At 38.1% G+C, this 13,742-nt stretch overlaps 2 protein-coding genes across 7 annotated transcripts in view; both read left to right on the top strand.

Annotated features, from left to right (window-relative positions):
* The window catches only part of LOC118737477 (CCR4-NOT transcription complex subunit 6-like), a 73,443-nt gene that overhangs the window by 15,170 nt on the left and 44,531 nt on the right, over positions 1-13,742 (top strand). The gene's annotated exons all lie outside the window — the stretch shown is intronic.
* Positions 3,207-8,606, top strand: LOC118737476. The gene has a single exon (XM_036467994.1). It carries the CDS (start codon positions 5,359-5,361, stop codon positions 8,269-8,271), a length of 2,913 nt encoding a protein of 970 aa, XP_036323887.1. The 5' UTR covers positions 3,207-5,358; the 3' UTR covers positions 8,272-8,606.

Raw genomic sequence — 13,742 nt, 5'->3', positions numbered from 1 at the left:
AAGCATTATATCGAAAGAAATAAATGCATCTAATGGAAGCGCAGAAAAAAAGGCTATGTTCTATTTGACGTAGTCAAAAATCCTGCCAACTGATAGATCGGTTATATAGCTTGAGAAGATGTTTAAAGAGAATTTTATCAAAGTTGATAAATCTGAATTTTGTCCGGTTTCATTATACAAATACTCCTGTGTGCAACGCGAAACTTTTGATAACTGCGACGAATATTATTTCCCACTGATTCACAAACTTTTCTGCCTTCAGCGGTTAAAACATGGATGCGGTGTACCAGGCTGACAGACAATTTTTTGGTATGAAGTTTTATAGTTCATTCAATTTCAGTACTAAAAGTGAACGCTTGAAGTGCCTCAAACTTCGCGCTGCTTTTTGAGAATTTTGTTTTGGTTGGAGGCGTTTCGTATTTTCATTCGTTTCATTTGTATTTTTATATCGAAGAAGATGCACAACTTCGAACTTGCACCTTATTATACTGGAATTTAAAAAAATGCATGCCCAAAACTTTTCTAAAAGATCTGATTAAAAAATTTAAATTTTTGAAAGCAAATTTTTGAAATTGGTTGAATTTTCGCGAATTTCGATTTATGTGAATATGCTTTATAAAATACTTTATCCTTATTTGACAATTTAACCCCTTTTTTTGACATTGAAAACAATTGTGTTAAATAAATCTCAGTTCTATTTAATTAACTTGGCAAATTTTTTAATTTCCTTTTGAATGCAGAAGAGTTTGATGCATTTCTGCGTCAAACAGAAAATTTTCAAAAAGATTTCGCCTACTTTTTTTGGCGGTTAGGGCTCGATATGTAAATAAACAAATTTAAAAAAAGTTTTTTTATTGGGAGCGGGAGTAGTGACGGCAAAAAAAAATCTAATAATCGATTAATCGGTTTATTGATTAATCGAAAGGATTCAATTAATAATTCCAATTAATCGTAAGAAATTAACCGATTAATCGGTCGTTTCGATTAAAATCGAAAATTAATACAAACCATTTATAAGTTATAAAACTGACTTACATCTGTGCAAAAATTATAGCGCACCACGAGATTTTTTTTGTTATTTAATTTTAGTTATTTTTTTAAATATAGCTTATTCTTTTGCAAAAAAACGTATAAATATAAATATGTTAAACTTTGTGCAATATTAAAAAAAAAATTAACAAAAAATTCGAACTTTTTAATTAGATTTATTAGAAAGATTTTTAGTATGCAGTTTTGTAGCCCATTAAATTTCTGTATAAAAAATTGCAAGACTGAAGTATCTGGCACTTACCATTGATTTTTATTTATCATTTTTTTTTGTAACGGTGTTGCTTATTTTCTTCCATATAAAAACGAAGATTTTTATCATTTTTTTTTTGTAACTGTGTTGCTTATTTTCTTCCATATAAAAACGAAGAAAATACGGTATCACCGAATTTGGAAAATATAATGAAAATATATGCATACATGCGTTGTGATTTTTTAGTAGCTACTTAGGTTAAACTCGTGTTGTGGTTTTTTGCAAAAATATCGTTTAAAAGTTTGCAGAATACGAGAATGTAAAAGACCTCCCAACTAGTAACATATGTATGTACTGAATGGAGTGAGACTTTTGTTGTTGCTAATATTATTGAGTGATAAGAGTTCCAATTTTCGTTACGTAATTTTTATTCATACGTTGTTGTGTGATGTAGTCAATTTCCGATGGTTTATTTTCGATTATTTTGAAAATTAATCGGTTTATCACTCGATTAATTGAAAGGAAAATTTCGATACAATTAAATCGTTAACCGAATGAAAATAACCGATTATAATCGGTTATTCGATTAATCATGCCATCACTAAGCGGGAGTGGAGCAAGAGCGGAGGTCGGAGCGAAATAAAATACCGGAACGGAGCTAAGAAAAATATTTTCTCTATAAAACTGGTCTTATTGGTTTTCAAGATATTCTTCATGCATACGCTCAAACCAATTGTTGAAACTTTTTTGCCGCAATGAAGACGGTACGTCAGCAACATGGTTTTTGAACGCGTTAACAGCTTCCGCGAAGTTTATCCTTGATGTACGGGAACAACCAAAACCGTTCGATGTTAAATCAGGACCAATTCGATGTTTTGGAGTACATTCGGTATATTAATTATGCCCATGAAAACCCGGATTTCAGATTTTGTCTGAGTCTGGGCTTTCTTCTGACTGGACATGGGCCATTCCACGAGTTTTTGCATAAACGGAATCTTCACGATTCAGAGTGTAGCGCATGAAGTGAACAGAGCGAGGATGCCACCAAACGTTGTTTGTGAATGCCTGATGTACTCTGGCATTAGGGATTTATCTGGGATGGGTATTTTATGGACAGATGGACGGTTTATTTTTGACGAGTTGCATTGCAACCGGACGCCAGCCCCAAAGTACGGCTGAGGTTTAGATACACCTCGAACCCAACCAAGGTGGTTAGTGTGTTGATTCCGCACTTCCGATTCTGGGCGTTAAAATGCATCAGACGTTGTCCCTAGGAGACGTTGTACTTCTGCCATTAAAAAACTTCTGATAAAAGCCATTTGCCGGTCGAAGTCAGGGTAAAACTTTAAATCGTTCCATTTGTGTTATATCATCAAGACGCATACCAAAAATTGGAAGAGAAGCTCGGCCGAACATTTGACGAAAATGGGAACGCCAAATATTTGTGTGGCTACATATACTGGGTGACATAGACGACCCAAGTCCATCCCTTCGGAAATGGAGGGAAACATTTTTATTGAAAAATGCAAAAATATGAATTACCAAGTCGGAGATGCTTTGCTTTTATGGTCGTATTACCGACTTCGGGTTTCGAAGTCCTATCTGTCTAGACTATTTTATCGATCACAGGCAACAAGCTTTATGTACCCTTGGAATCAGCCAGCGTCTCTACATGATAAGGTTCCCACTTGTCAATGTTGGTTGTTCCCATGGCCTATGGAATTCTCGCTTCTTCATTGTTTACATTTTTGATATCTATATTCTTCCGATCTTTTACTATGACAGCAAAAGTTCGAGTCCAGAATCAATGCTATCATCCCGGTACGGTCGGTACGGCGGACTTTGTGCGTGGAATTAGGGAGGTGTGCGTTGGTGAAGTCCATATTCTTACCGTAGGTCATCAACCTGGTCGTGTGTCCATCGAATATTCGCTAGGTGGTGATCTCACCACAGGAGAGCTCTTTCACTTTTTGAAAGGAACTAGCCTTTGAACTACCATCGTATTAATGTTGGTGAATGCGCTTGCACCCGTTGTGTGTCTGCGTTCTGAGCTTTGTTTTTTTGAAGGTTCCTCCATACCTGTATTAAGTCGTGGCTTTCGCTTCCGTCGGCCTACTTTGAGAGGCGCTTTTCGTTTTCTATCCATAATTGTTCTCTGAAGTACGCCTGGTATTTAAAGCGTCCCGTTCACCTAGAACTTTTCATGTATGAGAAGTGTTGTCGCAAGGTTGATTAATTTCAGTACAAGGTTTTAGCTTAGTCGGCATGGGTTGTCATGATTCTAGGTCAATAAAACTTCATTTATATATAATTTAGAACAAAAATGCCAAAACTAAGAGAGTACGCATATTGAATTTGGCAAACAAAAATTTTGGAGCACCTTAATATGTAAATCTAACAGCGACAAGGCCTGCAACGCATGACGAGTATCATGTAAGAACCTTCAGCAATGACTGCAAACAAATCTGATCAATGTAGCTTATGGTACATTGCTCTAAGCACTTGCGCATATATGCGCATCCATACATACATATATACATACATATCTACACAACATCCGTCGTGCGTGCTCCACTTTGCCAGTGACGCAGTGAAGAGAGGTGCAATGACGCGTTTGTAACAAGAACTACTCCACTAATACAGACATACTTACATAATTAGTCGTATTATTCCACACTCGTGAATTATTAATTTCGAGACAAGACTGGTACGAGTATTAAAACCCATTGTACATGACCTCGACATGAAAAGCTTCTGATGGACTTTAGCATAATGCTGAAGAGATTACCATGGCAAGCATACAAGTATTGCGCTTATTAAGTACGCGTATGTAGTTGAATAGCCGTGGGTTGAAGTTTAGCTTTAGAAAAGAAGTCAATGGCCATGACAAGGTACGAGCCGACTATCTTAAGCTCTGAGCGCGCTGAGCAAAGTGAGTAATATAGAGGGAACGCAACAGTGAATAGTTTACATTCCATGCACTATATTGAGTGGGGAAATAAGTAAATATACATGTGTGTGAGCAACTCTCACAAAGCTTTGCATTGAAGCGTTCTTCCATGCCAGCTCTCTCAACATTTACAGCTGGCAAGAAAAGCTTTGTGCCATCGATGGCTTAACAATCGCATCGAGTCAGTGTTTGGTTTTACTGGCTCGCCATATTTTCTATTTGTTGCTACTTGTTGTTGGCTTTGCCGCTTCGAGTTGCGCCACAATTTGGTAATACTTGTACAAACCGAAAAAGCGGTGGTACGTAGCAACGGTAGCGGCAACAACCGGCCATGGCTTGTCGCAACATTGACTCGAAGCTAGTGGCTTAGTCTTCGATGAGTTGGGCTCGAAAGCGGTTGTCGTATACGGATCAATTTGTATTTGGTACGCTGTGCACGAATATACGAGATTTTCGTGAGTTCGTTGTATGCGTCGAAGTAAGAGAGGAATTTGTGAAATGTTCAATGGAAATTGACAAGAAAACGCAAGCAGAAATCGATTTTTTACTCAATTGTGTTTTTGGGGAAACTTCGCTTTCATAAAATTATTTACCTGCCCGTGAATCAGTGCATTTCAATTGGTGATTAATGTGTGCACTTTAGCATTCACTGTTGCGACTGCGCAGTGTTGATGCCGTAATTGTGGCAGTGCTGACTGTTGTGAATGATTTTGGCTTTTGGCATCACTCGTTATTCTAAATAAAGCTGCGGTAATTATGCTGGCCAAAGAAAATTAAACAAAAAAAAAAAAAAACAATGAAATACAAAAATAACTAAAGCAGAAAATCGCCTCCAATTAAAGTAGCAACGCTCATTGTTGCTGTGACTTTGTGCGTATCGCGCTATATTCGTTAGTTACGATTTCGGCTAATTAAAATTTGTTGGCCAGTGGACTCAATCGGTGGACCTTGAAACGTACACGCACTAAAGACATGAAACAAATTGTACCGCCCTTGATGCTATCTTGAAACCCTAAAACGTAGAAACAACGAATTTTCGCAAAAAAAAAAAAACAAAAACAAATCGGTTTTCGCATGTAATGTCCTTGTTAATTAAATACGCGTTGAAAAAGTTTGATAATTCATTTAGTAATCCCTTGAAGCATATGTTCTAGATACCTGAAAGATTATGCGACCCAATGTCAGTAGCGGCTGTTGTACGCTAGAAAACGCTGCAAATGCTGCCAGTGTAAGGAATTTGCAAGTATATCCTTTGCCTCCTGGAGCTAATTTACATTCGAATCCGCATTCACATCATCATCAGCAGGCGCAACAGCAACAAAACCACATCCATCGTATTCATTCACAACAGCATTTTTCCCTACAACAACAATTCAAGCCTCAAGCGCCTACCGCGTGGTTTCCACCACAAAGTCTTTATAATGCCGTGCCACATCCGTCAAACGCGAGCAAAGCAGCTGCCAATGGTCGTCATCAAGGAATACCTTTTGTGGCACCACAGCCGCCAGCTTTGATACAAAGCCATGGCCAGCAACTAATCCCAGCAGCGCCACAGTCCCATTCGCACCAACAACACCAGTATCAACAGTACCACTGCAGTCTACAACAGCAAAAACATCAATCTACGCATTTTCCCCAAAAACCCCAATGCGTTTTGCAGTCCACTTCCACCGTTAGTGGCGCTCATCCTTTTAGTGGTTACCTGCCTGCAAATACACCTCACACCCGACCAACGCCAGATCAATTAAGCGTTGGCGCGTCGTCAGCGGGACCACCGCATTCAGCCAGCTTTACCAAGCTAGCATCAACATCGGTGGTTAACCAACAACGCGTCAATGAATGCGCTGGCATACCACTCATCTCAAATTCCACCACACATCTCGCAGCTAACCAGCGACAACGCGTTCAACGCAAGCTGTCTCGCTCGCCTGGACCCCATCAAAAGCTATCAGCTGTTGGTGGCATCGATCCCACCTATAAACCACAGCATCCCTGTGTCGGTCTTTATATGGCGCGTAGCGCAAACGCTGCCAGTTGCTCGCATATTTCCCAACTAGCTGCACATGCTCAAGGTGCACCCTTACTACTGAATAAGCAGTATCAGCAACAACAACAATGTGCTGCTCCAAAATGGCCAATGACGCACAGCACTTCTAATACCTTCCAGTCCGCAGCGTCTTCACACTGTTCACTAAATGCCCAGATGGCCTCGGTCGGAACAGCGGTTAAGTCAAACACTGAGAAAGCTTCTCGTGCTACATTGCGTTACCAACACTCAGCTCCAGCCGCTCTAAGTACTCGCGGAAAAGAGAGTACAACACAGACGACACAAGTGAGCACGGCATCCTCAGAGGCAATTAAACACAGTACCGAGGCTGGAGACACTGCATTACCACGCATAATTAAACCACGAAAACGACGTAAAAAGGATCGTAAGCCCACAACTAACGCCGTTTTACTGAAACTGGATGCAGCCGCTGCTTCTGGTGCAACTTCGGAAATTGCCAGGGACTGCTCGCAAGAAATGCCGGCATTGAATATGCAGCAATCTCAACTGATGTTAAGACAGCCACAAGAATTGCAACGCCTGCAACATAAATCGTACTTGTATCCGCACCAGGACTCTAACGAAAATCTATATAAATTTATAAACTTTTACCTTGGTACTCAGCAGCCAATGGATAATGCTGACAGCACACACGTTTTTAACTCAAATCTACCACTGTTGGACTACAAACCCAGAGGTATACTACCATCGCCGTGCTTGAAGTCCCCAGGCTGTGTGAGTGGAATCAGACATAAACAGTGCGATGCGTCACGAGATGAGCACAGTATTTGTGTTTGTCGGCACTGTGATCCGCTACGTTCAATTTGGGATTACCCTCTGAGGCGCTCGCTCTCTGACTCATCGGCCGCCTCGATACGTACACATTCCTCCTCGTCATCTTCATCGTCGTCTTCATCACAAGCTTCCTCCACTGAGACCGCATCATCCTCCTGTTCGTCGGCGCCGCTGACAGATGGCGCTCTTTCACCTTCAACCGCACTTTCTCGTGCTCATCGTGTGGGCGTTATTGGCTCTAATCGTAATTGTCTGGATAGCAATAGAGATGTGGCTAAACACACCGAAAAGGGTTGCGAAATATTTGGTGGAAGAACTACAACGAATGGTTGCCTTAGCGACTCAAATGACTCGGGTTATGGTGACATACTTAGTGGCATCAACATTGCCGACGATTTCTTCAGCCAGAGCACATACAATATGTCCACTGCGTTAACGTCACTTTTAGCTACAACCCACGAACCAGTACTGGATGTGCGACAATCTGCGGCTGATCAATCAATGAAAACTGCGCAAATGTATGGCTGTGGGACCGAAACGTTGCTGCCCTTGTTACCAGCAACCGCAGATGCATTGTTGACTGAGAGCATCAACGAGATTTCGCGCAAACTCATTGAAACTTGTGGTAGCGAGCTGTCGAACGAATTTACAGGAGCAGCAACACGCTCACAAAGCGCCTATTCACGTTGCAGCAGTGATTTCTCCGCAGATAGTGGCATCGATAGCGCCGCCATCGTAAATTGTGACGAGTTGGTGTTTAAGTTTGACAATTTAAATTTTATGATTGATGTTGCGAAAGATACAGCTAGCGACAACAACAACAACAACTACTTAGGCACAAACAACAGCGAATTGGCTGCTACAGCAGGGAACTCGTTCTCCGAGTTGCTTAAGTTACCTATAACAGCAACTGGACCAGAAACGGCAGAATGCATAAATAAAAGGAATTTTTTCAACGATGCAACAAACCTAAATCTACTTTTCGATTTGAATAATAATGAAAATAGTATTTTTGAATTTGAACCCGAAAACGAACGCGAATCTGAACGCGAACGCGAACGGCTGCGAAAAGCATTACACGAAAAACAACAACAACACGATCAACAATTCATAAATAATTGTTTCGATTTAGTGTGGCCAACAACATTTGAGAACTGCATGCGCAAGACAGTTACCAAAATTTTAGATATGGATGTGGAAAAGCAGTTGGCTGCACTACCACATCCAGAAATTGCATAGATGAAGACAAACGTGAGGCAGGCAATATAGTGCTGCATAGCGAAGGATCAGCTGGAGCTCTGTAAGAGTTTGAGTAAGACGGAGGCTCAGAAGTAGTCCTTCATATTTGTATGCCTTAAAATAAATCTTTGGTTGCCTCTGAACTACATAAGTACCCATTATGCAACCGAAAACATTTGCTCCCTCGTTTGCCGCTTCAGCTCAGTCAGCTTTGTTCGATCCGTGCACGCCGGCAACAGCAAAAAAAGGTTACGCAATGAGATTATTAAGACAGTGAAAACGAGCGTAATGTCTTAAGGGTTAGCCAACAGCCAGCAGCAAGAAATACCAAAAAACAAATTTTATTGGACAAAACAAACAATGAACTGAAACCGAATTACCTTAACAAAAAATAAACACAATAATAGTAATAAAAAATACAACACACAAAGGTAGCAAAAATTGTTGGTTTTGTTGGATCAGTGGATCGTCTGTTGAAAATTTTCATTACAATTGCGACATCGCCTTTTTTTCTACTTCCGTTGTAAGTTGCTGACCAAAAAACAAAAAGCGTGCTTATAAAACCAAAGCAGCACCAAGAGCAGCAAAAACGTTGTAACCATCGCGGAAACGTGCTTAACGCGGCTGAAACAAAATACTGCAGCATATTAGTGAAGCAGCAAGGTAAAGAAAAAAAAAAAACAAAAAATTAAAAGTTGTGAAAAAATTCAAAAATAAATAAAAGCTCAAACACGAATTTATAAAGTAACTAATGCAACAAAAATAGCTTTATTAAAAGCTGAACAAAGCGAACTCACAATGCACCAATACTACCACAATAAAACAATATAAAAAACAATCGTAAGTGTAAAAAGCAAAAGTATTTTCAAAATCGCTATTGGAGTACCCCAGGGATCCAGCACCACGAAGTGCCACAGCAATACGAAATCAACAAAAACAGCTGTAGCAAAAACAAAAGAAAAGCCAACAAAAACAATGAGACACCACACAAAAGTAGAAATAAAAATAATAAAAAGCCACAAATCCACAACCAAGCCAGCCAGCCAGCCAGACAAACAGACGATAGGCCGTCGCAGAGGAGCTAAATAAAACTTTCACTTTCTCTGCACTCACCAAACCACAACAGACCACAGATCAGTCGCGCACGATCCAATAAGCGAATGAACGAACAAACAGAGGTATGAAAGTACATACGACGTTCGTCCGGCCTCCGTCGGTGCACCCGCTTGGCCAACTTAGCGGCCAACCAGCCAAGCAACCAACCATCCCATCTAACCATTGCACCGTGGCGTCACGACATGCAAATTTATGAGCTAAGCTAAGCTGTGGCGCTGAGTTGAATGGAGTTACATGGTAATGGCATGACAGTAGCAGTAGCGTGCTGATGGTTGAATGGTGCGGGGAAAACGTCGCGTAATTATTGCCACCGTAGAGAGCATATATGTATGTACGATCATACATACTTACGCATGTATGTTTGTTTATAATAGATATAGAAAAGGTCTGTATGTATGCGCACCTTTCTATGGACTTGTTGGCTGACTAGTTACTTGGTTGGGAGGCCTTTCTATTGAGTTTGCTGTTCATATTGAGCTCACGGGTACGCTCACCTGGATGCACGCATACGCCGTTTATTATTTACTCTTAAGGCATCCACACACCTATGCGATTCTGTCGGTGCGAATCTGTTCCGACAAAAATTACAACAATGCCGACCATAGTTTTAAATGAGGAACCACACACTTATACGATTTTGCTGCAGCGATTTATTCGAACATTCACAGTTCTTCTTTTGATCGTGCCGAAATCGCCGCGTTTTGAGAACGAAAAAGGTCAAAAGAAGAATTTTACAATATTAAAACAAAATTAAGAATTTTATTTTTGTTGAAAAATGTTTTTTGTTTGTAAATTGACAGTTTTTACTGCGATAAAATCGCAGAGATGTGTGCGTACTTGCGTTTTCGAAGGAGCAACGTCTGTAGCATCAAAAACGGCGCAGATTCGTTGCGACAGAATCTCATAGGTGTGTGGATGCCTTTATGCGACAAATGAAAAGTTCTTCGAAAAACAATTTGGTTTAGTTATGTATGTACCTATTATAATTAAATTTTAAGAACTGTATTAGTTATGAACATTTTAAAGTTAGCCGATAGTGTTCTCCAGTAATTGTTATTTGTGCATAAACTGTTACACAGAATTTTTTGAAAATCGGTTGAGGTTTAGATACATAGATAAATTATAAGCGAATTATTGTACCTTGATGTGTTACAATAGTTATAATACATAAGTATGCTGAGGTTTAAGTTAGGGTATGAGTTTTGAACAATTACTTGGTATTTATTTTGTTTATTCGAAAGTTCAAAGAACAACTCTAAAACTGATATTTTCTTTTTGATTGTTGGTATTTCCGACATGATGAATTGTGGAACGATTTTTTGTCCCTTATGAAATTTGGTTTGGAAACACGCCTGCGACAAACATGTGTTAAAGAAATTTTAATATCAAAATTTTTGCGTAGCAACTACAACTATTCGTCAAAGTCCCAATTGGTGGTTGTTGTTCTATGACTAAGAAACAGCGAACATTACCGTGGCTTTTCATAACGAGAAATGACACTACTGCTGGCCCAATGACGAAACAGGTTTGGCTCCAAACCAAATTTGCCATAGCAATACGGACACTCCTGCCACTATTTTTTTATTAAAATTCAAGTAATTGAGTAACTATTTTAAAAATTATACACGACGAATAGATTTATCTCCTCCTTTTTATGTAGTCGGTTAAAAAAAAACACAGGTTTCTATATTTTATTATGTGATTCTGCTGGAAGAATGTTAGAATTTATGAGAATGGGTTAATTTGGTTTTATCAACCAAGCGAAGGAAAAAAAATATCAGATTTTATTTATTACAGATTTTAAGGAATTTATTAGGTATGGTTTTTTCTTAGGTTTTCTTAGAATGTGTTTTACCGAAGTAAGAAAAATTACGATTTCGGCAAAAATTAATAGGGGATTTATATTATTAACAATAACAATATGCAAAATTGGCATACTGTAAACTGTGATAAGCACATCCAAGGGAAAATTCATATTTTAATATTGTTGGCTTGTTTTCAAATATAATCGTAAAACAGAACAAAAAAGTATTTAACATTTTATCCTTTGCATTACAAGTGATTTGTATGTCTAATGTGCTAAACTCAATGGGAACCTTAAGAATTTGTACTTTTTATTTATCGCAAAATGTACTATGCATGGTATCATATACATATGTATAATTGAGGGTTTGTACTACTTCAAAGGCATAATTAAACATACCCAGTAGGGTTGCATGAAAACTTCATTCAACTAGGAACTAATTAAGCACTATTCAAGCAATTATTTTGTATGGTTAATCGAGCTCAATTAGCGCCTTAATCGAGAGAGTGGCTAATGCTCGATTAGCGGCCTGTCTGAACAAACTTTTCAATAATTAAATTTGTTATTTAACTGGTAATGGCAATTCGTTCGTTTTCGTGTCAATAAAACATAACAAAGGACTTTAAGAGTGTTTAAGGAAGATTTCCTGAATTTGCGGAGGCTGCAGGTTTCATCGGAGAAAAAACGCATTTTCAAAAAAAAAAATTCTTCTGGCAAAACTTTATACTTTGTACTCTCTCTTGCCAGTTCTTAAATAATTCCTTTTCCTTTAATTATTTATGTTAAAAAATTGTTAAATTAATGTAGGTACTGAATTTTCTCACGCGGTTTCACACAATTACTTGGGTTCCTTTCTTTTGCTCTTCAAATACTGCATCATGCTACATATATATGTACATTCATAACTGTGGGTATTTATTAAAATTTTCATTTTCCCTTCCTTTCACAATGAATACTTGCTAAGTACTTAATAAAAATAAATAATAAGAGCGAGCGCCAGCCAGAGAAATTGCCTAGTTTTCCAAGTTAAATACTGCATCCGCCGCGTTGAAACGGAGAAAATGAATGTTGTCTATTGCTGCAACTTTGCGCAAAAGTATGTATGCATGTATGTATGTATGTATGTAAGTACCAGCATGTACGCGTACCACCAACAGGTCCAATCTGCATTTGCGCCTTCTCTCTGATCGCAGTCATTGTCTTTATGAATAAAATACACGCATATGCACACAATGTGGTACAATACTAAGTATTTTCGCCTTCTTTCTATTTAATTATGACGATCGCCTTTGAAAACAAAGCCCAGATTTCTATTTTATTCAATATCAATAGGTAGACCAAAAACAAAAGTGTATTCAACACACAAGTGAAACCAACTAATGTTATATATGTACGTATGTATGTACATATGTATATATGTATTAACATTAACGCTTTTGTCTTCGTTTGTACAAATTTGAATCAGTAGTTGTCGAGTTGGGTGAAGATCCGCAAAACCAAGTATGTAGTGGCTTACAAACTTACGTATAGAATGCATGCAAATATAAAGTATGTACATGTGTAAGTAGCAATGAATAATGTCGATTTTAAATTTCAACCAGATACCCAAAATAATTGTTATTCTAATGGGATCGAAAACGACACCTTTTTTAAGAGAAATTTTTTTCGTCTTGGTATAATAATTATTTACGAGAAATATATTTTTTCTTCTCGCGGGACGATTATATTCAGATGGGAATCACTTACGTCTTTTCATAATAATTATGCGGGATTTTTATTTTTCTGGTCTCTCGAAATGTTTATTTCAAGACGACAATGCTTTATGTCCCCCGTTTTCTCTTAATAGAACCCGTCTATGTACTGCCGATTTCACGAAATTAAATGTAAATATCTCAGGGCACGATTATTGGAATTTTATTTGATAACATCTGGCAACCCTTTCAAAAAACTAAAACCACGCAAAAGCAAAGCCCTTTAATTTGACACCTCATTTTTGAAACAATCGTGGCGTTAAATCTTCGAACTCAATTAAGAAGTTTCATTTCAATAAAAGTCCCATATAATTATTAAAAGAGGACGTAAATAATTTTCCTCTTGAAATAAACGTCTCGCGAGACGAAAAAAATAAAAGTCTCCGATAATTAAATATTATGAGAAGACGAAAAAAATTTCCATGGTAAAGTAATCGTCCTGCGAGACGCGAAACAATAAAAGTCACAGATAATTGTTAGGAGAAGATGAAAAAGTTTTTAGTCTAACAGTTTTCGTCTCGGGAGACGAAAGCAATTTTGCTATTGTTCAATAGTAATTATACACAATATTTAATTTTATTTCTTATAATCGAATTAGTCTACCATTCTGTGTATTCGCGGCAAAACATATCTTAAGTTTCGGTCAGATCTTTTTGTTTGTCTTTTTATCTTTATCTCTAGATCAGTCTTTGTCTCGTTCCTTCTCTCACATTTATCTTTATCCTTATATTTGTCTTTATTTTATCTCTATCCCATCTTAATCTTTATTCTTTTCTGCATCTGTATCTTTATTCTTCTTT

The sequence above is a fragment of the Rhagoletis pomonella genome, unplaced genomic scaffold (assembly GCF_013731165.1).
Source record: "Rhagoletis pomonella isolate Grant_MI unplaced genomic scaffold, Rhpom_1.0 Rhpom_scaffold_00004, whole genome shotgun sequence".
In the NCBI taxonomy this organism is placed as follows: domain Eukaryota; kingdom Metazoa; phylum Arthropoda; class Insecta; order Diptera; family Tephritidae; genus Rhagoletis; species Rhagoletis pomonella.
This window is presented reverse-complemented; position numbering and strand designations above follow the sequence as displayed.